Below are 21559 nucleotides of genomic sequence, written 5' to 3'. Positions count from 1 at the left end.
GGCCCTTTTAGACTACACCAGACAAAAATTAGACTCTTGGAGGGGACTACCACTGTCCTTGATGGGGCGAGTGCACTTGATTCAGATGGTGATTTTTCCATGCTGGCTATATGCTTTACAGACCCTGCCCATCCGTTTGTCAAAAAAAGACTTGAAATGTGTAAATCGTTTGTGCTGCCAGTTCTGCTGGGCCGGTAAAAGGGCAAGACTATGGCAGGACTTGTTAATAGGCAGTTGGAGGCAAGAAGGCATAGGCTTTCCGGACCTCTTTTTATATAATCAAGCATGCCTACTACGACACGTGAGAGATTGGCTTCTCAATACGCACTATTATACGCCCACATCGTTTGAGCAAGCTTTTTTCGCACCACATGACATGATTGCCCTATTTCACCTACCGCGTAAAACTCTGCCCCCTAACTTCAAGCGGAGCGTACTACTCCATCCCCTTCGAATGACATGGCAATGGTGGGTGGGACAATTGGGAGGCAATCCGAACGTCTCGGATCAAATCCCGCTTGTGGGCAACGCAGCATTCGAGGCCGGAATGGGTGGCTCGAGGTTTGGAGGCTGGGGACAGAGAGGTATTACGAAATTGGAACACCTGCTGCACAAGACTGGAGACATACTATCATATGAAGCTTTACAAGACAAGATAGGATCTGACTGGGGGAATCGGTTTGCCTATATACAAATTAAACACTATATGCAGACATTGAATCAGGCTGCCTTGGGAGGCCGTTTAGGAGAAAAGACACGAGGGTTCTTCGCTGAATTGGCGTCAGAGAGACACGCGATTTCTGATTTATATGGGGCCTTGGTTTGTGATAGACCAATAAAACAATATGAAAGTATTAAACTTAAATGGGAGCAGGATCTTGGGACTTCATTAGCGTCCTGGGATGTGGTGGCCTCACTGAAGGGGATCCAACAGTTAGTTACGGATGAAAGACTGAGAGAGTGCGGATACAGGGTGATCCTGCGGGGGAACATGACTAAAACACAGCTGGCTCATATGCAGAGGTCGGAGAGTGCTAATTGCTCTAAATGTGATGGAGGCCCAGGCTCTTTTTATCATGCTGTTTGGCAATGCCCAAAGGTGCGGGCATTTTGGCAGCGAGTCCGTGGATTTCTGATAAAGCTAGGCAATAAAATTCAGGGAACCGAAAGGCAATTTTTGTTGGACCAAGCTAGGGCTTTCGCCCCCCCTAAAGGCGCCGGCGGCTCTTCTGTGCAGGAAATTGAGTCTGGTGGCCCGCAAATGTATTATGCAATACTGGACTTCCACGGAAGCCCCTGCATATTGTCATTGGAGAAACCAAGTGCACCTTTTGGCCTCCTGGGAAGCTCGTGACTCCAAAACATCAGCCAAATGTAGAAGGCAATTTCTTCAAGTATGGGCCCCATATTTGCAAATGCTGAGCCCAAGGGGGAGAGGTTAAATGCTATATGCACCAGTTAAGTGCTATAGAGGTTTGTTAGAGACTCCTGAGGTTATTCCCAACTGGGCTTTGATTTACTAGGGAAGGGCAGAGAGGGTGGGGAGGGAGTGTGGGGGGGGGGGGGGGGGCGGAGGTACACCAGGTCATAAAGTTTGCACAGGCTGGGTGTAGGGTTGGTATATCAGTTGGGCGGAGGGCAAGTTTTGACTGTTTTGTGATGTGTTGAAATATTGAGATGTTTAAAGTCCTTATACCACATAGTGGCAAATAGTTGAAGCTAACAGAAACCCATCTCTGTATGAAAATCTTTTAAGTAACAGTATCAGCTTTTTTTAGTAAGCCGCCTGTAAGTGGACGACTGGGTCAGATGTACAGTGCAAACAACGAAGGTTTACAAAGAGGGAAGATATATAGGCAGGGGGCTATCAGACACAAGGCCCTTTGCCCTTTGCGATGTACTGTCTTGCAGTGTACTAGATATTGTGTCACAGGCCTTATTGTACATTAGATATTCCTTTTTGTGTATATTGTAAACTTTAATAAACAAATTTAAACTTAGAATGGCTTCACACTCGAGGTCTTTGGTCAGCCCAGGAAAAGCAGCTGCAGATCAACCTCTTGGAACTCCAGGCAATTTGGAACATAATAAAGGCTTTCAGAGATCGGCTGTTCAACCAAATTGTACCTATTCAAATGGATAGTCAGGTTGCAGAGTATTATGTCAAGAAGCAGGGGTACAGGATCCTACCCTCTATGTCAGAAGCCTGTAAGGATGTGGAACTGGGCTGTCCAGCACAGGTAACTCCTCAGAGCTATGTACCTAGTGGGAAAGTTCAACAGCCTGACCAACAGACGGGGCAGGGGAATGCAGCCTCAAGAGGGGTTTCTCAGCATGGGTATTGCCCATCATTACAATCACAAGGTCCCTCAGTACTGCTCCAGGTTAGCGTTGGATGCCTTCCTCCTCCTGTATGCATGTCCTCCCATCCCCCTACTGGGGAACACTTTGCTGAAACTCAAGCAAGACCTGGGAGCATGATCCTGATTGCCCTGTATTGGCCCAGACAGATATGGTTCCATCTTCTTCTGGAAATATCCTCCGAAGAACCATAGAGATTGGACTGGACTGTTTTCTGACCCTCATAATGCAGAACGAGGGATCTCTTCTGCATCCCATCGTCCAATCTTTGGCTCTCACAGCCTGGATGTTGAGAGCTTAGAATTTGCTTCCATGAATCTCCCGGAGGGTGTCTCCAAGGTTTTGCTGGCTTCCAGGAAAGATTCTTCTAAGAGATGTTATACTTTGAAATGGAAGAGGGTAGCCATTTGGTGTGAGAGCAGAGCCCTAGATCTTTTTCTTGCCCTACACAGAACCTGCTTGAATACCTTCTGTACCTCTTTGAGTTCACCTCGGTGCAATTAGTACTTATGATATAGAGGGTAAGCCCATCTATGGACAGCCTCTAGTTTGTTTAATTCATGTGAGGTTTACCTTTAACAAAGCCCCCAGTCAAATCCCCACCAGCATCATAGGACCTCATTGTCGTCCTTAACCAGCTTATGAAAGCTCCTTGTAAACCATTGGATTCCTGTCCTCTGAAATACTTGACCTGGAAAGTCTTGTTTTTGGTAGCAGTTACTTCAGCTAGCAGGGGCAATGAGCTTCAGGCCCTAGTAGCGGATTCACCTTACACAAAATTTCATCACAACAAAGTTGTTCTCCGCCCGCACCCTAAGTTCCTTCCGAAAGTGGTGTCAGAATTCCATCTTAACCTGTCCATCGTCCTGCCAACATTCTTTCCAAAACTACTCTCTCCTCCTTTCTCAAGGTATGGGGGGAATTGGGGGACATTAGGCCACTGTGGGGGTAGGGTTGCCCACTCGGCCACCATGGTCTGTTTTTTTTTATTTTTGCATCAGAGCGGGCGTTGGGGGGGCTAGAGGTCCACTGGACCTCCAACATCCCCATGTCCAGGGGGTGGGAGGGAGAAGGCCACTGGGACACCAGTGAATATTGTCCTGGGGGGGTTATGGGGGCTGGGGGACCTCCTGTTTGACAGGTTCGGGCTTTTTCTTTGCAGCCCTGACCTGCCAAACAACGTCTGTGTGAGGATTGCATGCTATTATTAGTTTTGATCATGAGGGCACGCTGTTCTAGCGCTAATTTTCCAGCACTATTCGGAACAGTGTTGGGGGGGGAGGTCAAGGGTCCACCCGGGAAGATTTCAAGTTTGTGGGGGGGGGGGGGGTCGGGGGCTCTGTAATAACTTTATAACATAAACAGTTCCATTTTTAAAATGTGGTAAGATATAATATGTGCTGGCCATGCTGATGTAATAAATTGTTTTGAGAATGTAGGAGGGGGCTAATTTATTATTATTATTTTATTGAGAATTTGGGGGGATGACAGGGAGGGTGGGATTTTTTTAAACTACTTTATTTTTTTTAAGTGTTTTGTAATCCACTCAGGTGTTTTGTGTTTTAAAAACAGGAAGTCCAAGTATAAATAGTGGGTGAATAATTACATTTGTATCTAGCCATAACCAATGAAAATGATAAAATAATAGTAGTGGACTGGCTGTCCGTAAACTACCAGACATGATCCATGTTGCAGTGGTCGGTGGGCTATGGCTATCCTTGGCAGGCAGATCAAAAGAATGTTGCAGAAATTGATCAGGGAAATATCAAATGCATAGAGAAATTTTTTAAAGAGACTTAGATCTGAAAAGGGCTGCAGCTGCCTAACTGTTCTGTTGCACATCTGCCTCAGTTGATACCATAATTTAATCCTTCAACAACTGGAGACACATGAAACCTCAGTGGTATTTATGTGCATAATTTAATTCTTGTTGAAGTTTGATACTAGTTACTGTCAAGAAGCCAAGATTAAATTTAGACCAGGCATTATTCAGTAAACTGATCATAGCATGTGGGTCCTTCCCTGGAGGGACCAAGTGGAATATCAGCATAAATATGACTGATAAAACCAAAAGACCATAAAGAAGCACACAGATATTGAAAAACAGTGGGGGTAGGGAAGACCTTTGTGGCACGCCACAGCTTCTCTTTCTGGAGGCATTTAGGATATCTCTAGGGCACACAGACCAAGTCCTCCCAATCAGGAATAACACCTGTCTGATTACCCAGTTTCTCCCTTCCCTGCCAGGCCCATAGCCTCTATGGTCCATGAGATTGAATGCACTTGCAAGGTCAAAGAGGAGCAGCAGGGCAGCTGCATCACGGTCCAGGAGGGCAAGATCAAAACTGGGACAAAACTTTGTGCTTTTCAGATGGAAACCAGAGTGGTCAAAGTCCAGACTTTCAGAGTCAAGATGCTTGTGTTGGGACAGGATTAACTATGCCGTGGGGAATTTGTGATTATGCATGCATAATTATGATGGTACACATAATCCGGTACCTGGTCAAAATGGCCCCAGACAAAAAAGCTCCCGACATAATAGCACCTGACATAACAGCCACTGTCAAAAAAGCCTGCCTACAATATAGCCCTTGACAAATTAGACCCCCCCCCCCCCCCCCCAACAAAAGGGCCCGATCAGGCTGCCCAGAATATGTCACTGCTTTTTTTTTCCTAATAATCTTACCTTGCCAAACAGGATAAGGTTGGTAAGACCATGAAAATGATGACAATATTGTGTGTGTGTGGGGGGGGTGGGGGGGGGGGGTTAATTAGCATGTTCATGGAAGAATAGTTTCCTTAAACAGCAGAACAGATCAGAAATACCAGTTGGTAGCTATAGAATTTTGTTTCTTTATATATTCTTTATACAATGCAATGCTGGTAGGAGCTTTTATCAGTGAAGATTTCACTTGTAGTTTATCATCTTTTTTTTGTAATGTTATTTTTGTGTAGGGGGCTATTTTGTGTAGGGGTTATTTTGTGGGAGGGGCCATTTTGTCAAAGGCTATTTTGTCAGAGCACCACGTAATCCATATAATTCTGCATAAATTACTCCTGACGGAATTCTGCACTAAAAAAAAATCAAACTTTTGTGCAAAAACTTTCAAAATTGTTGCACACAAAACTTGCAAATTCTGTAAAATTCTGTTCACAGGGTTTGCAAATTCTGCAGGTTTGTCATAATTTAACCAATATAACACCCCCCCTCCCTGTACAAAGATACCATCCATATTATCCGAGCCTCCCTCCCAGCACCCATAGCATCCATCTTTTCTACAGCCCCCTTCCTTACCACACACCATCCATATTTTTTCCATCCCCCCTCCTTGCACCCACACATAGCATCTGCCTTTTTTTTTTTACACTTCCTTCCCTCCCTCCCTCCCTCCACAGCGTCCACCTTTTCTTATAGCCCCCTCCCTCCATACATCCACCCCTTCCATAGCAGCCATCTTTTTATAGCCCCTCCCTCCACAGCATCCACTTTTTTTTTTTTTTTTTTACAGCATCCACATGATCTTTACAGACCTGCCACAGCATCCACCTTCTTTTTTCACAGCCCCTCCCTCCTTTCACCCACCACCACCCATGAGGAGGAGGAGCTGCTGCATCGGGAGTACCTCTTCGGGGCAGGAAAGAACCCCACTCTTTCCTACCCGCTGCCGCTGCTCTGGGCCAATGCTACCGCTTTTTCCAAATCGCCGCTTCCTGCGGTAGTCTCTAGAGATTACCGCTTGAAGTCTTGGAGGCCATTTTGAAGAAGCGGTGACAGGCAGGGAAGAGTGGGATTCTTTCCTGCCCATGAAGAGACCATCAGGCCGTGCTCAGGTAGACTTGGCGGGGGGGGGGCACCGAGGCTCGGGGGCGGCGGGGGAACCAGCCAGCTAGGACCCCAGGCTCGGAGGGATGACATGGGGAGAGGGGGGGAGAGAACTAGCCAGCTCCCCTCAGAGGCAGAGCACAGATTTTGTGCAAAAATGTTAAATTCTGCTGTCGCGCAGAATTCCAGCAGTAATAAATTTGCCCTAAACCTCCTTGCCTCAAAAAGCAGGAGTGATGTCTGTCAGTCGCTCCCGTTATTATCCCCTCCCCACCCCATCCTGCCTGGATTTACGAATCCCTGTCCCTCACCCCAGAATGCTTCCTACACCCTGCCTGGGTTTCCCTCCCCACCTGTAAAGGCGGAGCAATACCATCTTTCAGAATGGCAACACCTGATCTCTAGTGATGTGTACCAACACACATTGCTAGGGGTCAGTCTGCCAAATAAGACTTGGGGGGAGGGGTCGCTGGAGGTAGGAGTGATTAGGCGTTGCTCCTACCTTTTGGGTGGGAGGGGGGAATTAGGAAATTCGGGACTTGGGTCAGGGTGAACTGGGGTGTTTTTTCATTCCTTGCCTGTGTTTTGAGATTTGCCTTATCCTACTTTAGTAAACCCCCCACTCATAGGCTAGCTGTGGAGTTCACTTTGGTATGATAAGTAACTGCAGTTGGTTGGCTTATGGAAGATGATTTGTCTAAAATAGCTTGGTTACTTACTTATGTTTCTGATCATTGTGCAGGTTCTTGAGCCCTGAATTCATTCCACCCAGAGATAGAAAAGACTCTTTAAAATACTTGATTGAAAGAAAAGATATGGTAGCAAGAAGAAAATTGCTGAACATTCCAGAGTTCTATGTAGGTGAGTAAATGTGTTTTTTTTTTTGCTATCTCTGAATACAGTCTGTGGATTACTACTTGGTTTTAAATGTAAGCGATGCAGCCCAGTGGTTAGAGCAGGAGTTCCCAAACTTGTCCTGGAGGGAATCACAGCCAGTCATGTTTTCAAGATATCCACAGTGAATATTCATGAGATGATTTGCATATCAAGGAGGTAGTACATGGAAATTAATCTCGTGTATATTTATTGTGGATATCCTGAAAACCTGACTGGCTGGGGTTCCCCCAAGACAGGTTTTGGAATCACTTGGTTAGAGGGAAGGCTAAAGAGATTAGGGGTCATCAGCTTGGAAATAGACGGATGAGGGGAGATATGATTGAGGTCTACAAAATCCTGAGTGGTGTAGAAAGAGTAAAAGTGAATCAATTTTTTACTCTTTCAAAAAGTACAAAGACTAGGGAATACTCAATGAAGTTTAATGGAAATACTTTTAAAACAAATAGGAGGAAATATTTTTTTCACTCAATAGTTAAGCTCTGGAACAGTGGTTAGCGAATCTGGGTTTAAAAGAGGTTTGGACAAGTTCCTGAAGGAAAAGTCCATAGTCTGCTATTGACACAGACATGGGGAAGCCACTGCTTGCTCTGGGATTGGTAGCATTGAATGTTGCTACTAATTAGGTTTCTGCCAGGTACTTGTGACCTAGGTTGGCCACTGTTGGAAGCAGGATACTGGGCTAGATGGACCATTGGTCTAACCCAGTATGGCTAGTCTTATGAGTAAAGGGCTGATAACCATGGAAACCCCTGTGGCACTGGGCAAGTCATTTCACCCTCCATTGCCTCAGGTATAACCTAGGCTGTAAGCCTTTTAAGGCAGGGAAATAGCTACAGAACATGAATTTGTAAATTTTGAGTTTTGATTTGGTTAAAACTAATTTAAATCTAAATCCCAACTTTTGTGGGCAGTTAAGACTTTTATACAGTTGAAGAAATGTCTTTGCCAGTCATTATTTTTAGTTCAAATAGCAGTTGCACAAAGTGCTGTACATTTTATGGTTTGTATTTTTGGTTCATTGAATGAACACATGCGGTTCTCTGCCTCTCCCTGGCTTTCTGGCATTGTTTAACAAATTTTCCTGTGATGTATTTTTTCTGAAGTCACATTGAGTTAAGTGATCATCGCATACTGCCCAAAACCTGTGTATAAGCATGAATGCAATACCTTTAGAAAACAGTTGAAGATACACATAATCATTTTACAGCTTCATGTTATGTATATTTATGTGACTCAGACCACTCGCTGAAGCTGGGCACAGAATTTGATTGTGAGCCTCCCAGCTGTGAGAAAGCAGGATGGCAGTTTCCCTACAGTTCCTGTTTTTATTGCAGCACTTGTAACACTTTTGTCTTCTGATTTCTAATAACAGGAAGTGTTCTTGCGGTGACCATGTCAGATCCACATGCCAGCAACAAAGTAAGCAAGTTTGTAGGAATTTGCACACAGCGATCGGGAACAGGACTCGGCACTACATTTGTGCTGCGGAATATCATAGAAGGGCAAGGCATGTTTGATAGCTTTTTAATATACACTTATAAAGTGGGGAAGTAAGCTTGAGTTAAAGGGAACTGGGAAAATGTGTTTGACTCTTACTATTTATCTTTTTAGGTGTTGTTAAGGAACATATCTATTGCCCTTTGTCGCTTGAAATAAAACATGAACAGTGATATATCCATTCTCCGAGGACAAGCAGGCTGCTTGTTCTCACTGATGGGTGACGTCCACGGCAGCCCCCTCCAATCGGAATCTTCACTAGCAAAGTCCTTTGCTAGTCCTCGCGCGCACCGCACATGCGCGGCCGTCTTCCCGCCCGAAACCGGCTCGAGCCGGCCAGTCTTCTTTTGTCCGCACTCGGTACGGTCGTGTTTTCGCCGTGTCGAGCCCCGGAAAGTCGACCTCGCGCGTCCTTTTCTTTGGCGTGTTATTTTTTTCTTCGGAAAATCCTTAAAAACTGTCGGGAAGTACTCCGGAAGCCCCCCGGGCTTCGTTTGCCCCTTCCCGTATTTTTCAGTCTTTGCCCCGGTAAGTTTTCTTTCGTCGTCGGGGTAGGCCTCTTTTCGGGCTCGGTCGAGATTTTCTCCCTAAAACTTTTTGGTGCTCAAATTCGTCATTTCGGATTTTGATTTCGCCGGCGTGATTTTTCCGCCCATGACATCGAAGCCTTCCAGCGGCTTCAAGAAGTGCACCCAGTGCGCCCGGATCATCTCGCTCACTGACAGACATGCGTCGTGTCTTCGGTGTCTGGGGGCCGAGCACCGCCCTCAGGCCTGTAGTCTGTGTTCCTTTTTGCAAAAGCGGACTCAGGTAGCGAGATTGGCCCAGTGGAACGTTTTGTTCTCGGGCTCTTCGTCGGCATCGGCACCGAGGGTATCGAGTGCATCGACGTTGTCAGCGTCCAGAGCTTCATCCTCGGCCGCCAGTGCATCGAGTGCATCGAGGCATCGGCCCTCTGCATCGGCGCCGGGACATCGGATAGCTGCATCGACGTCGGTGGTACCGGGACCCCGTCTGCTGATGTCGTCGGACGGTGGTGCATCGTCGGGAGTGCAGGTGAGGGCTGTCCATTCCCCTGCTGGTGGCGGTGAGCCTTCGGGTGGGTCTCCTCCTACCCTGAGGGCTCCTGCGGTACAGCCCCCCCGAGACCGACCTCCTTCGGCCTCGGCCCCGAGGAAGCGACGGCTGGATTCTACGTCCTCCTCGTCGGTGCCGGGGAGCTCCGGTGACATGCTTCGGAAGAAGTTGAAGAAGCATCGACACCGGTCTCCTCCCCGCGTCGGCACCGAGAGCTCTGGGTCGCCGAGGGAGTCGGCACCCAGCAGGCATCGGCACCGAGAGGACCGCTCACCCTCTGTTCAGGAGGTGTCGATGCGCTCCACTCTGGACAGCCCGGAACAGCCTCCTCGCCCGGAACAGGTTCTGACGTCGACGCCTGCATCGACCTCTCTGCCTTTCTCTGCAGCCGCTCTGAACGAGAGCCTCCGGGCCGTTCTCCCAGTGATTCTGGGAGAGCTGTTGCGCCCTACCCCTCCGGTACCGGCGGTGCTTGCGCCTCCGGTACCGTCGAGCGAGGCGCCGGCTGGCCCATCGCCCGGGGTGAGGTCCCCGACGTCGGTACCGCGTGCGGTGCCGACTGCGGCCACCTCCCAGGAGGGCTCCCCGACTACGTCGGCGGAGGGAGCTTCGCCGATGCGGGCGAGGGAGTCTACCTCTCGGCGCCCCCATCATGGACGTGGCTCCACGGAGTCGAGCCGGGCGAGGTTGCAGACACAGGTTCGTGAACTTGTGTCTGACACCGAGGGTGAGGCCTCGTGGGAGGAAGAGGAAGACCCCAGATATTTCTCTGACGAGGAGTCTGAGGGTCTTCCTTCTGATCCCACTCCCTCTCCTGAAAGACAGCTTTCTCCTCCTGAGAGTCTGTCTTTCGCTTCCTTTGTCCGGGAGATGTCTACGGCCATCCCCTTCCCGGTGGTTGTGGAGGACGAGCCCAGGGCTGAAATGTTTGAGCTCCTGGACTATCCTTCTCCACCTAAGGAAGCGTCCACTGTTCCCTTGCACCATGTCCTAAAAAAGACATTGCTTGCGAACTGGACAAAACCCTTAACTAATCCCCACATCCCCAAGAAAATTGAGTCCCAGTACCGAATCCATGGGGACCCAGAGCTGATGCGCACTCAGTTGCCTCACGACTCTGGAGTTGTGGATTTGGCCCTAAAGAAGGCTAAGAGTTCTAGGGAGCATGCTTCGGCGCCCCCGGGCAAAGACCCTAGGACCTTAGACTCCTTTGGGAGGAAGGCCTACCATTCTTCTATGCTCGTGGCCAAAATCCAGTCTTACCAGCTCTACACGAGCATACACATGCGGAACAATGTGCGGCAGTTGGCGGGCTTGGTTGATGCTCTTCCCCCTGAGCAAGCTAAGCCTTTTCAGGAGGTGGTCAGGCAGCTGAAGGCGTGCAGAAAATTCCTGGCCAGAGGGGTGTATGACACCTTTGATGTTGCGTCCAGGGCCGCTGCTCAAGGTGTGGTGATGCGCAGGCTCTCATGGCTGCGTGCCGCCGACCTGGAGAATAGACTCCAGCAGCGGATTGCGGACTCGCCTTGCCGTGCGGACAACATTTTTGGAGAGAAAGTCGAACAGGTGGTAGAGCATCTCCACCAGCGGGACACCGCATTCGACAAGTTCTCCCGCCGGCAGCCTTCAGCATCTACCTCTACAGGTAGAAGATTTTTCGGGGGAAGGAAGACTGTTCCCTACTCTTCTGGCAAGCGTAGGTACAATCCTCTTTCTCGACAGCCTGCGGCCCAGGCTAAGCCCCAGCGCGTTCGCTCTCGTCAGCAGCGTGCGCCTCAGCAAGGCCCCTCGGCTCCCCAGCAAAAGCAAGGGGCGAGCTTTTGACTGGCTCCAGCAGAGCATAGCCGAAGTCCAAGTGTCAGTGCCGGGCGACCTGCCAGTCGGAGGGAGGTTGAAAGCTTTTCACCAAAGGTGGCCTCTCATAACCTCCGATCAGTGGGTTCTCCAAATAGTCCGGCAAGGATACACCCTCAATTTGGCCTCAAAACCTCCAAATTGTCCACCGGGAGCTCAGTCTTACAGCTTCCAGCACAAGCAGGTACTTGCAGAGGAACTCTCCGCCCTTCTCAGCGCCAATTCGGTCGAGCCCGTGCCATCCGGGCAAGAAGGGCTGGGATTCTATTCCAGGTACTTCCTTGTGGAAAAGAAAACAGGGGGATGCGTCCCATCCTAGACCTAAGGGCCCTGAACAAATATCTCGTAAAAGAAAAGTTCAGGATGCTTTCCCTGGGCACCCTTCTTCCCATGATTCAGGAAAAAGATTGGCTATGCTCTCTGGACTTGAAGGATGCCTATACGCACATCCCGATACTGCCAGCTCACAGACAGTATCTGAGATTTCAGCTGGGCACACGTCACTTCCAGTACTGTGTGCTACCCTTTGGGCTCGCCTCTGCGCCCAGGGTGTTCACAAAGTGCTTGGCTGTGGTAGCAGCTGCACTTCGCAGGCTGGGGGTGCACGTGTTCCCATACCTCGACGATTGGCTGGTGAAGAACACATCCGAGGCAGGAGCCCTGCAGTCCATGCAGATGACTATTCGCCTCCTGGAGCTACTGGGGTTTGTGATAAATTATCCAAAGTCCCACCTTCTCCCAGTGCAGAAACTCGAATTCATAGGAGCTCTGCTGGATTCTCGGACGGCTCGCGCCTATCTCCCAGAGACGAGAGCCAACAACTTGTTGTCCCTCGTCTCGCGGGTGCGAGCGTCCCAGCAGATTACAGCTCGGCAGATGTTGAGATTGCTAGGCCACATGGCCTCCACAGTTCATGTGACTCCCATGGCCCGTCTGCACATGAGATCCGCTCAATGGACCCTGGCCTCTCAGTGGTATCAGGCTGCTGGGGGTCTAGAAGACGTGATCCACCTGTCCACGAGTTTTCTCAAATCCCTGCATTGGTGGACAATGTGGTCCAATTTGACTCTGGGACGTCCTTTCCAAATTCTTCAGCCACAAAAAGTGCTGACCACGGATGCGTCTCTCCTGGGATGGGGAGCTCATGTCGATGGGCTTCACACCCAAGGAAGCTGGTCCCTCCAGGAACGCGATCTGCAGATCAATCTTCTGGAGTTGCGAGCGATCTGGAACGCTCTGAAGGCTTTCAGAGATCGGCTATCCCACAAAATTATCCAAATTCAGACAGACAACCAGGTTGCCATGTACTATGTCAACAAGCAGGGGGGCACCGGATCTCGCCCCCTGTGTCAGGAAGCCGTCAGCATGTGGCTCTGGGCTCGCCATCACGGCATGGTGCTCCAAGCCACATATCTGGCAGGCGTAAACAACAGTCTGGCCGACAGGCTGAGCAGGATTATGCAACCTCACGAGTGGTCGCTCAATTCTCGTGTAGTGCGGCAGATCTTCCAGGTGTGGGGCACCCCCTTGGTGGATCTCTTCGCATCTCGAGCCAACCACAAAGTCCCTCAGTTCTGTTCCAGGCTTCAGGCCCACGGCAGACTGGCATCGGATGCCTTCCTCTTGGATTGGGGGGAGGGCCTGCTGTATGCTTATCCTCCCATACCTCTGGTGGGGAAGACTTTGTTGAAACTCAAGCAAGACCGAGGCACCATGATTCTGATTGCTCCTTTTTGGCTGCGTCAGATCTGGTTCCCTCTTCTTCTGGAGTTGTCCTCCGAAGAACCGTGGAGATTGGAGTGTTTTCCGACCCTCATCACACAGGACGAAGGGGCGCTTCTGCATCCCAACCTCCGGTCCCTGGCTCTCACGGCCTGGATGTTGAGAGCGTAGACTTTGCCTCTTTGGGTCTGTCAGAGGGTGTCTCCCGCGTCTTGCTTGCTTCCAGGAAAGATTCCACTAAGAGGAGTTACTTCTTTCTATGGAGGAGGTTTGCCATCTGGTGTGACAGCAAGGCCCTAGATCCTCGCTCTTGTCCTACACAGACCCTGCTTGAATACCTTCTGCACTTGTCTGAGTCTGGTCTCAAGACCAACTCTGTAAGGGTTCACCTTAGTGCAATCAGTGCATACCATTACCGTGTGGAGGGTAAGCCGATCTCAGGACAGCCTTTAGTGGTTCGCTTCATGAGAGGTTTGCTTTTGTCAAAGCCCCCTGTCAAGCCTCCTACAGTGTCATGGGATCTCAATGTCGTTCTCACCCAGCTGATGAAACCTCCTTTTGAGCCACTGAACTCCTGCCATCTGAAGCACTTGACCTGGAAGGTCATTTTCTTGGTGGCAGTTACTTCAGCTCGTAGAGTCAGTGAGCTTCAGGCCCTGGTAGCCCAGGCTCCTTACACCAAATTTCATCATAACAGAGTAGTCCTCCGCACTCACCCTAAGTTTCTGCCGAAGGTTGTGTCGGAGTTCCATCTGAACCAGTCAATTGTCTTGCCAACATTTTTTCCCCGTCCTCATTCCTGCCCTGCTGAACGTCAGCTGCACACATTGGACTGCAAGAGAGCATTGGCCTTCTATCTGGAGCGGACACAGCCCAACAGACAGTCCGCCCAATTGTTTGTTTCTTTTGATCCCAATAGGAGGGGAGTGGCTGTGGGGAAACGTACCATATCCAATTGGCTAGCAGATTGCATCTCCTTCACTTACGCCCAGGCTGGGCTGGCTCTTGAGGGTCATGTCACGGCTCATAATGTTAGAGCCATGGCAGCGTCGGTAGCCCATTTGAAGTCAGCCACTATTGAAGAGATTTGCAAAGCTGCGACGTGGTCATCTGTCCACACATTCACATCTCATTACTGCCTGCAGCAGGATACCCGACGCGACAGTCGGTTCGGGCAGTCAGTTCTTCAGAACCTGTTTGGGCTTTAGGATCCAACTCCACCCCCCCGAGGGCCCTGTTTGTTCTGTTCCAGGCTGCACTCTCAGTTAGTTGGTAAATTTTTTAGGTCAATCTCAGTTATGTCCTCGCCGTTGCGAGGCCCAATTGACCATGGTTGTTGTTTTGAGTGAGCCTGGGGGCTAGGGATACCCCATCAGTGAGAACAAGCAGCCTGCTTGTCCTCGGAGAAAGCGAATGCTACATACCTGTAGAAGGTATTCTCCGAGGACAGCAGGCTGATTGTTCTCACAAACCCGCCCGCCTCCCCTTTGGAGTTGTGTCTTCCCTTGTATTGTCTTGCTACATACTGGACTGGCCGGCTCGAGCCGGTTTCGGGCGGGAAGATGGCCGCGCATGCGTGGTGCGCGCGGGCGCGCGAGGACTAGCAAAGGACTTTGCTAGTGAAGATTCCGATTGGAGGGGGCTGCCGTGGACGTCACCCATCAGTGAGAACAATCAGCCTGCTGTCCTCGGAGAATACCTTCTACAGGTATGTAGCATTCGCTATGTGAGGGTGGCGGCCTTGTGCCATAGAGTAGCAGTTCACCGAGCCAATGCTTTCCAGCTGTGTATGGCACTAGACCTTTCCAAAGCTGTCCTATGTAATTTGGAGGACTGCCATGCTGCTTGCTGTATCTGTCGGAAGACAAGCTCTTTGGTGCGGCTCAGCAGAAAGCTGTAATACTTGTAATACTGTTCAGAGTAGGAATCTTGCTTTCTAGTATCTTCATTACAGAGAAATAAATCAGCTTAGGGGTCCTTTTACTAAGCCGCGTAAGCGTCTTCGCTCGCCAAAATGGAGTTACCGCACAGCTACCACATGGCTCTTTAGGTTAATTTCATTTTTGCCGCGCGTCCAATACGTGCATTCGAAAAATAATTTTTATTTTCTGACGCACGTATCGGACGTGCGCCAAATGGCATTTGGCGAGCTTGTCATTACCGCACAGTTACTGCATGAGACTGTACCGCTAGGTCAATGGTTGGTAGACCCAAAATAGACGCGCGGCAATTTTGATTTTTGCTGCATGTCCATTTTTGCCAAAAATGTTTAAAAAGGCCTTTTTTACAGGCGCGCTGAAAAATGGATTGGCGTGCGCCCAAAACCCGCACCTACACTACCGCAAACCATTTTTCAACTCACCTTAGTAAAAGGACCCCTTAGTTTGCTGGTTGTTTGTGTTGAAATGTTATAAAGCTGGATATTATTTGGCAGATGGTGATCTTGTAATTGATATTGGCTCGTGACCTACCAACAGTGTCAGAAGCCATGCAAGAGAAAGCATCAAACTAACTGCTGTACTAAAAAAAACTGCATCCAATTTTTGCTTACCTTCCAGTGGAGGGGAAGGCTGCGATTCTTTAAAACAGCATGGGCAAATGGGCACTAAAGAGTCTTTTGCATTGCTGTGGTTAATGGTACTAGACCATCATGGTAAACATTTTATGTAATGGCTCTTGGGAATTGGTGTGATGAATGATGTCGATGGTACATATGAATGCTTTTTTTCTCAGATGTCCCTTAGCCTTCAAAAGAGAGAGGATCTGCTACATTATTTTTAAAACATTCAGATTTTTATCATGTAAAAGGTATAAAGTGGGATCAGAATGTATTTTTTTTAATTTATAAAAATGTGATCGCTGCTTTACTGTCCAAAGGAGTGAACAATATCACATTTGCTTCGGGTTTTGGTATGGTGGGCGGAGCAGGGTGTGAAGGGTCTGAGGCTAGTCAGCAATTTGCTGGTCTTAGGCAGCACGCAGCTTTCTACTAGTTCATGGCAACTAATATTTGACATTTGTGTTGCTGTATAATCTCAGGAAACTGCCCTTTAGCTCCCCACCACCAGTGCTCATTTTGCTTGTCCCATGACCCATTGCTGCCACTGTTCATACGGCCTCCCCCCACACTCCTCCACTCTACTCTTTTGTTAGTAGCGACAACTACCTTCCCCTCTTCCCAGTTGCCAGGAAAGACTGCCTTGCCTACACCTCCCAAGTAAACTATGTTGGTATCCAGCATTACTGGCTCACTTCTGTCACATAACCTGTGTTATAAGGTCAAAAATAACACTCTGGTAGTTTTGAATCTGCCTCATGGTCATTGTATTCATGGTTTTTTTGCCTTTGTGTTCAGGAGTTGAGATATGCTATGATTTGTACAGTCCTCGCATTCAGGATATCCAGGTGCTAAAACTGGAGAAGAGACTAGACGGTAACCTGATGTATTTGCGAGATGCACTTCCAGAATACAGCACCTTTGATTTTGATATGAAACCTGTACCGCATCATGTCGCTGAAGAGGTTCCTGTAAACCAGGTAGTAGCTGTTTTTAGTCTAACCAGATCTGAGTGTGAGGGAGAAATAAGGACCAGGCAGCCTAGCCAGTGTGCTCAGTTTAACTCCTTCTGTAGTACTGTGGATCCCATTTGCTCCCTGGCTCTTTCTTTGTAACTAAGGATCCTCTGTGCTCATCTAGGGACAGGAAAATATTGTGGACCTTCAGATGTAGATTTTGTTCAACTCAAAGAGACTTTCATTGTAATTAGGTCTAAGATAATACTCCAAAAAATATTTTTAGCAATTTTTTCTCTTGATTCGTTGTGGTTCAGTGTGCTTCTGTGTGATTCAACAAACTTTATCATAACAATTATTTTCTTCCAAAATTCCTCTTAAAAAGACTGTCAGCCACTTACAGATAGACCTTCTCACCACCAACGTTAGTCAGCCATTATCATATATATTTTAGGAGACTTTTCTTTCCAATGTGAGTTTGTGTTGCATTACGTCGCATCATGGGAGGATTGTCTCCTTCTCCATTCATTCCTCCCGAGAGGCTCCATTTTGAACTTCCTGTGATGCAGTGTAATGCAACATTTGAATTCATGTCGGAAAGAAGTGTCTCCTAAAATATGTGATGATGGCTCACTAACAATTGTTGAGAAGAATTTTTGGAGTATATCTTAATTCTAATGACAATGAAAGGTGTATTTTCTCTTTGAAGAGTTGAAGAAAATTCTTAGAGCTACGAGTATAACTTTTTAATGCAGTAATAAACTATAGCTAGTGAAACAGGTTTAGGATGTATTTAAATTGCATTTGAGCTATAGCGGCTTTATTTGAAATTTGGTGCCTTTTTTGCTTGTGCTATAAAATAAGCATACTTGATCCTGATTAGTGCCAGAAAGACTTGTGCAGTCTGTGTCCTGAAAATGGCACAGAGGTACTGTCCATCATAACACATAAACAACCATGAGGTTGTTTAAATTTGCTTGGATTCCATCCTCTTTCTATTTAGGACTCCTCTGTGTTTATCCCACGCATTTTTTTAAATAACACTTTATTTTTTTTAGTGTCCTCCACCAGGAGGGTATTCCAGGTATTCATCACCCTCTCCTTGAAAGTGTTTTCTGATGCTACTCCAGTTGCCACCCTGCAATCTCAATTCATGCCGTCTAGTTCTCCTGCATCCCCATCAATGAAACAAGATTTGTTTGTATATCAATACTTTTTAAGTATAAAATAATGAATGGAATGGGTGGATGTGAATCGCTTATTTACTCTTTCCAAAAATACTAGGACTAGAGAGCATGCAATGAAGCTATTAAGTAGTAAATATCAAACAAATCGGAGAAAATATTTCTTCACTCAACAACAGATCCATAGCATCTTTCTGACCCCAGCTACTTCTTGGTATATTGGCCTTTTATCAGTCCAGGACCATTCTGACATCTATTATTGGGTTAGCACTTGAGGACTCACCTGCGCTGGGATGCCCTCCAGAGTGACGGTTGCTTGCTGCTTCTCTCCCACTGCTCAGCCTGCCTTTCCTCCTCTCTTCCTTGTGATCCTGGGCAAGTCGCTTAACGTTCCATTGCCCCAGGTACCATTTTGATAGGTATTCCACAGGGTGGTTACAAACTCCATTCCATTCCCAGGCCTCTGCCTGGCAGCACTATGCGAGAAGGTACTTCTCACAAGATCAGGGAATACCTGCTGAGTGGTGGAAGCCACAAGCTCTTTCCTGGCTGAAGAGTATGCCAGCACTGGGCAGGTGGAAGAAGGAGCTGACAGCAAGTGCTGGGACGGAGAAGGTGGCAGAGGCTTAAAGGGGCATTTGCTGGCAGATAGTGGGGGGAGGATAGAAGGGAGCTGATTGATGGAACTTGGAGAGAAAGAGCTGGATTGGAAGGGAGGCTGGTGTTGTAAAGTTGTTGTTTTTGTCACAATCCAGCTCATTTTTGAAAGTGATCGCCGGCCATCTTCCGACACAAATCGGGAGATGGCCGGCGATCTCCTGAACCCAGCCAAATCAGTATAATTGAAAGCCGATTTTGACCGGATTCAGCTGCTTTCCGTCACGGAGCCGGCGAAACATCAAGGGGGCGTGCTCACAAGATGCCTGATGAGCATTTCACCGGCTTTACTTGGTCCCTTTTTTTTCACGACCAAGCTTCAAAGAGGAGCCCCAACTGACCAAATGACCACCGGAGGGAATCGGGGATGACCTCCCATTACTCCCCTAGTGGTCACCAACCCCCTCCCACACAAAAAAAAACTTTTTTGCCAGCCTCAAATGTCATACCCAACTCCCTGATAGCAGTATGCAAGTCCCTGGAGCAGTTTTTAGTGGGTGCAGTGCACTTCAGACAGGTGGACCCAGCCCTCCCCCCCCCCCCCCCCCCCACCTGTTACACTTGTGGTGGTAAATGGGAGCCCTCCAAAACCCACTGTACCCACATGTAGGTGCCACCCTTCACCCCTAAGGGCTATGGTAATGGTGTAGAGTTGTGGGGAGTGGGTTTTTTTTTTGGGGGGGGGGATTTGGGGGGCTAAACAAACAAGGGAAGGGAGCTATTTTTTTTTTTTTTTAAATTTTTAGAAGTGCCCCCTAGGGTGCCCTGGCATGTGAGGGGGGCCAGTGCACTACAAATGCTGGCTCCTCCCTCGACCAAATGCCTTGGATTTGGCCGGGTTTGAGATCACCGGAATTATTTTCCATTATGGCCGAAAACTGATGCCAGCCATCTCAAACCCGGTGAGCTCTGATATTTGGTCGGGCCCAACCGTATTAGCTGGGACAAGGAGAGGGCTGATACTGGAAAATTTGTGTTTTGCATCATTGAATGGAATCCTCCTAAAAAAAACTTCAAAAAACATTTTTTGCAATATAAATACACCAGTAAACCCCAGTTCTTTGGACTCTGGGAAAGCACCTAGTAGCCTGAAAAATAAACATCTAAAATCAGAAGTCCTGTTTATATTTTACTATGAACCATATTAGCTCATTTTGGAAGCTGCTTATAAGGTGCCAAATGAGCTAAAAATAACAAATATTTCATACTTCAGAAAGAAGTTGCTTTAGAAAATTAACCCCAACAATGAACATAAGGTCTACTGGAAAGTCACATTCCAAAAGTTTGACTTTGTCCATCCTTAGTGCTCACATCATAAATTTATTAGGAAATGTAAGTGGTGTTATTAGAAATAATATATTCTGTAAAATTACTGTTTGCTACATTTTTTATTTGTAATTTTCAGTGTACTATATTTAGAAAATTGCTATGACAGTATGCATTTTTTAAATGTTAAGGTTCATAATACAAAAAATATGATATCTTATTCTGTATTCCAACCATCACAGCTGAAAGTTAAAATGAAGCCTAAACCGTGGTCAAAACGCTGGGAACGACCCAAGTACAAAGTGCAGGGAATCAAGTTTGAACTGTACTTAACAGAAGAAAAATTAAAAGAAGCAATGAAGTGGGACAGGCCCTGGGCAGAGTTTGATATGCTTAAAGAGTATGATACTACAAAAATAGAGGAAAGAATCTGGAAAGAAATCAATCCAGAGCTGGACAAATAATGCAGATGGATCATGGCTGAGTTCTGCTTTTGTACATTAAAATAAGATTGGTGATATACAGGTGAATCATGAAGGCACTGACTTCTTAAGACTGTAATATTTTACCTAAATAAAGCTGTTTTAATAAGACTAATGCTGTAGTGTTTTATATATTTTTTTATTTCAAATTATTATATATTACAAGAACATTATGGAAACATGGAAGAAATTGCTAATAAAACTACACATTATTACATGGAAGTCCACATCAAGGGAAACCGCAATTGAAGTCGAAAGAGAAAAACAAATTCCAAGTTACTCCAAATAACCACAGGCATGAAGACATAAACATCTAATCAAAGCACCTGCTTAGATCTTAATTACAGCAATATTAATCCACTTTCTGAACATTAGGTTTATCTTTAAGAAAATTCTCCAATTAGGATCTAGAAAAATATAAGAGCTGTTTCCATGTGTTACCAGACATTTACAAGAAAATTTCATGAAAAAGGAAGTAGCTGCTAATAAAACTTTAGGCTTTGGCTGTAGAAATGTCTTTCACCTCATATTAATCTGTCAGGAAACATCTTTGTTTGACCACAAAACAGCTCATGTTTGGGTGAGAAATATGCTTTCATACTAACACCTTTTTGCTCTTCTGTTTGAAATAAAACTAGCAAAGTTGCTCTCTTTACTATATTATCACGAGAGGATTCCAAAAACTTAGTATTGCATTTCTAATATACTGTATAAAAGCTACAATATAGTGTCTGATTTAAACAGGTACCCAAGAGTAGCTCAGACTGATTGCTAGGGAGGATAACACACCAACTCACCTCCTAGGCTTTAGACAATTAAATTGTCTAGTATGCTTCTGTACACAGGCAGCAACTGTTCATTTCCTTCTGAGCAGTTTCAGCCTGGCTGCAAGGTACATAGTATGATCAGAACCTCCACAACTGTTACAGAGAATTGAGGTACTGCCAACAGACCAGAAATCTGATGGGGACTCATCGGAAATTCTAAACCAGCCACTACCAAGAACTGGGTTCAAATAAGCTGGACAGAAAAATGGAAGCTCACCTAATTCCTTACAGGAAATGGATCAAGAAAGTGGATATTAATAAGTTACTGAGTCACCAAGATGGAAGACATACATAGTAGATGACGACAGAAAAAGACCTGCATGGTCCATCCAGTCTGCCCAACAAGATAAACTCATATGTGCTACTTTTTGTGTATACCTGACCTTGATTTGTATCTGC

The 21559-nt window shown here is 47.0% G+C and overlaps 1 protein-coding gene across 1 annotated transcript in view; it reads left to right on the top strand.

Annotated features, from left to right (window-relative positions):
- Positions 1-20444, top strand: part of MRPL19 (mitochondrial ribosomal protein L19) — a 41469-nt gene extending 21025 nt beyond the window's left edge. Inside the window, exons 4-7 of the mRNA XM_030198807.1 lie at positions 6927-7045; positions 8454-8588; positions 16587-16768; positions 20094-20444. Of these exons, the coding sequence (XP_030054667.1) occupies positions 6927-7045; positions 8454-8588; positions 16587-16768; positions 20094-20315 (658 nt within the window). The 3' untranslated portion in view covers positions 20316-20444. The remainder of the gene's footprint in view (positions 1-6926; positions 7046-8453; positions 8589-16586; positions 16769-20093) is intronic.
- The last annotated feature ends 1115 nt before the right edge of the window (positions 20445-21559 follow it).

This window comes from Microcaecilia unicolor, chromosome 3 (assembly GCF_901765095.1).
Source record: "Microcaecilia unicolor chromosome 3, aMicUni1.1, whole genome shotgun sequence".
Classification (NCBI taxonomy): Eukaryota; Metazoa; Chordata; class Amphibia; order Gymnophiona; family Siphonopidae; genus Microcaecilia; species Microcaecilia unicolor.
The sequence above is the reverse complement of the archived record's forward strand: the minus strand, read 5'-3'. Positions and strand labels throughout refer to the sequence as shown.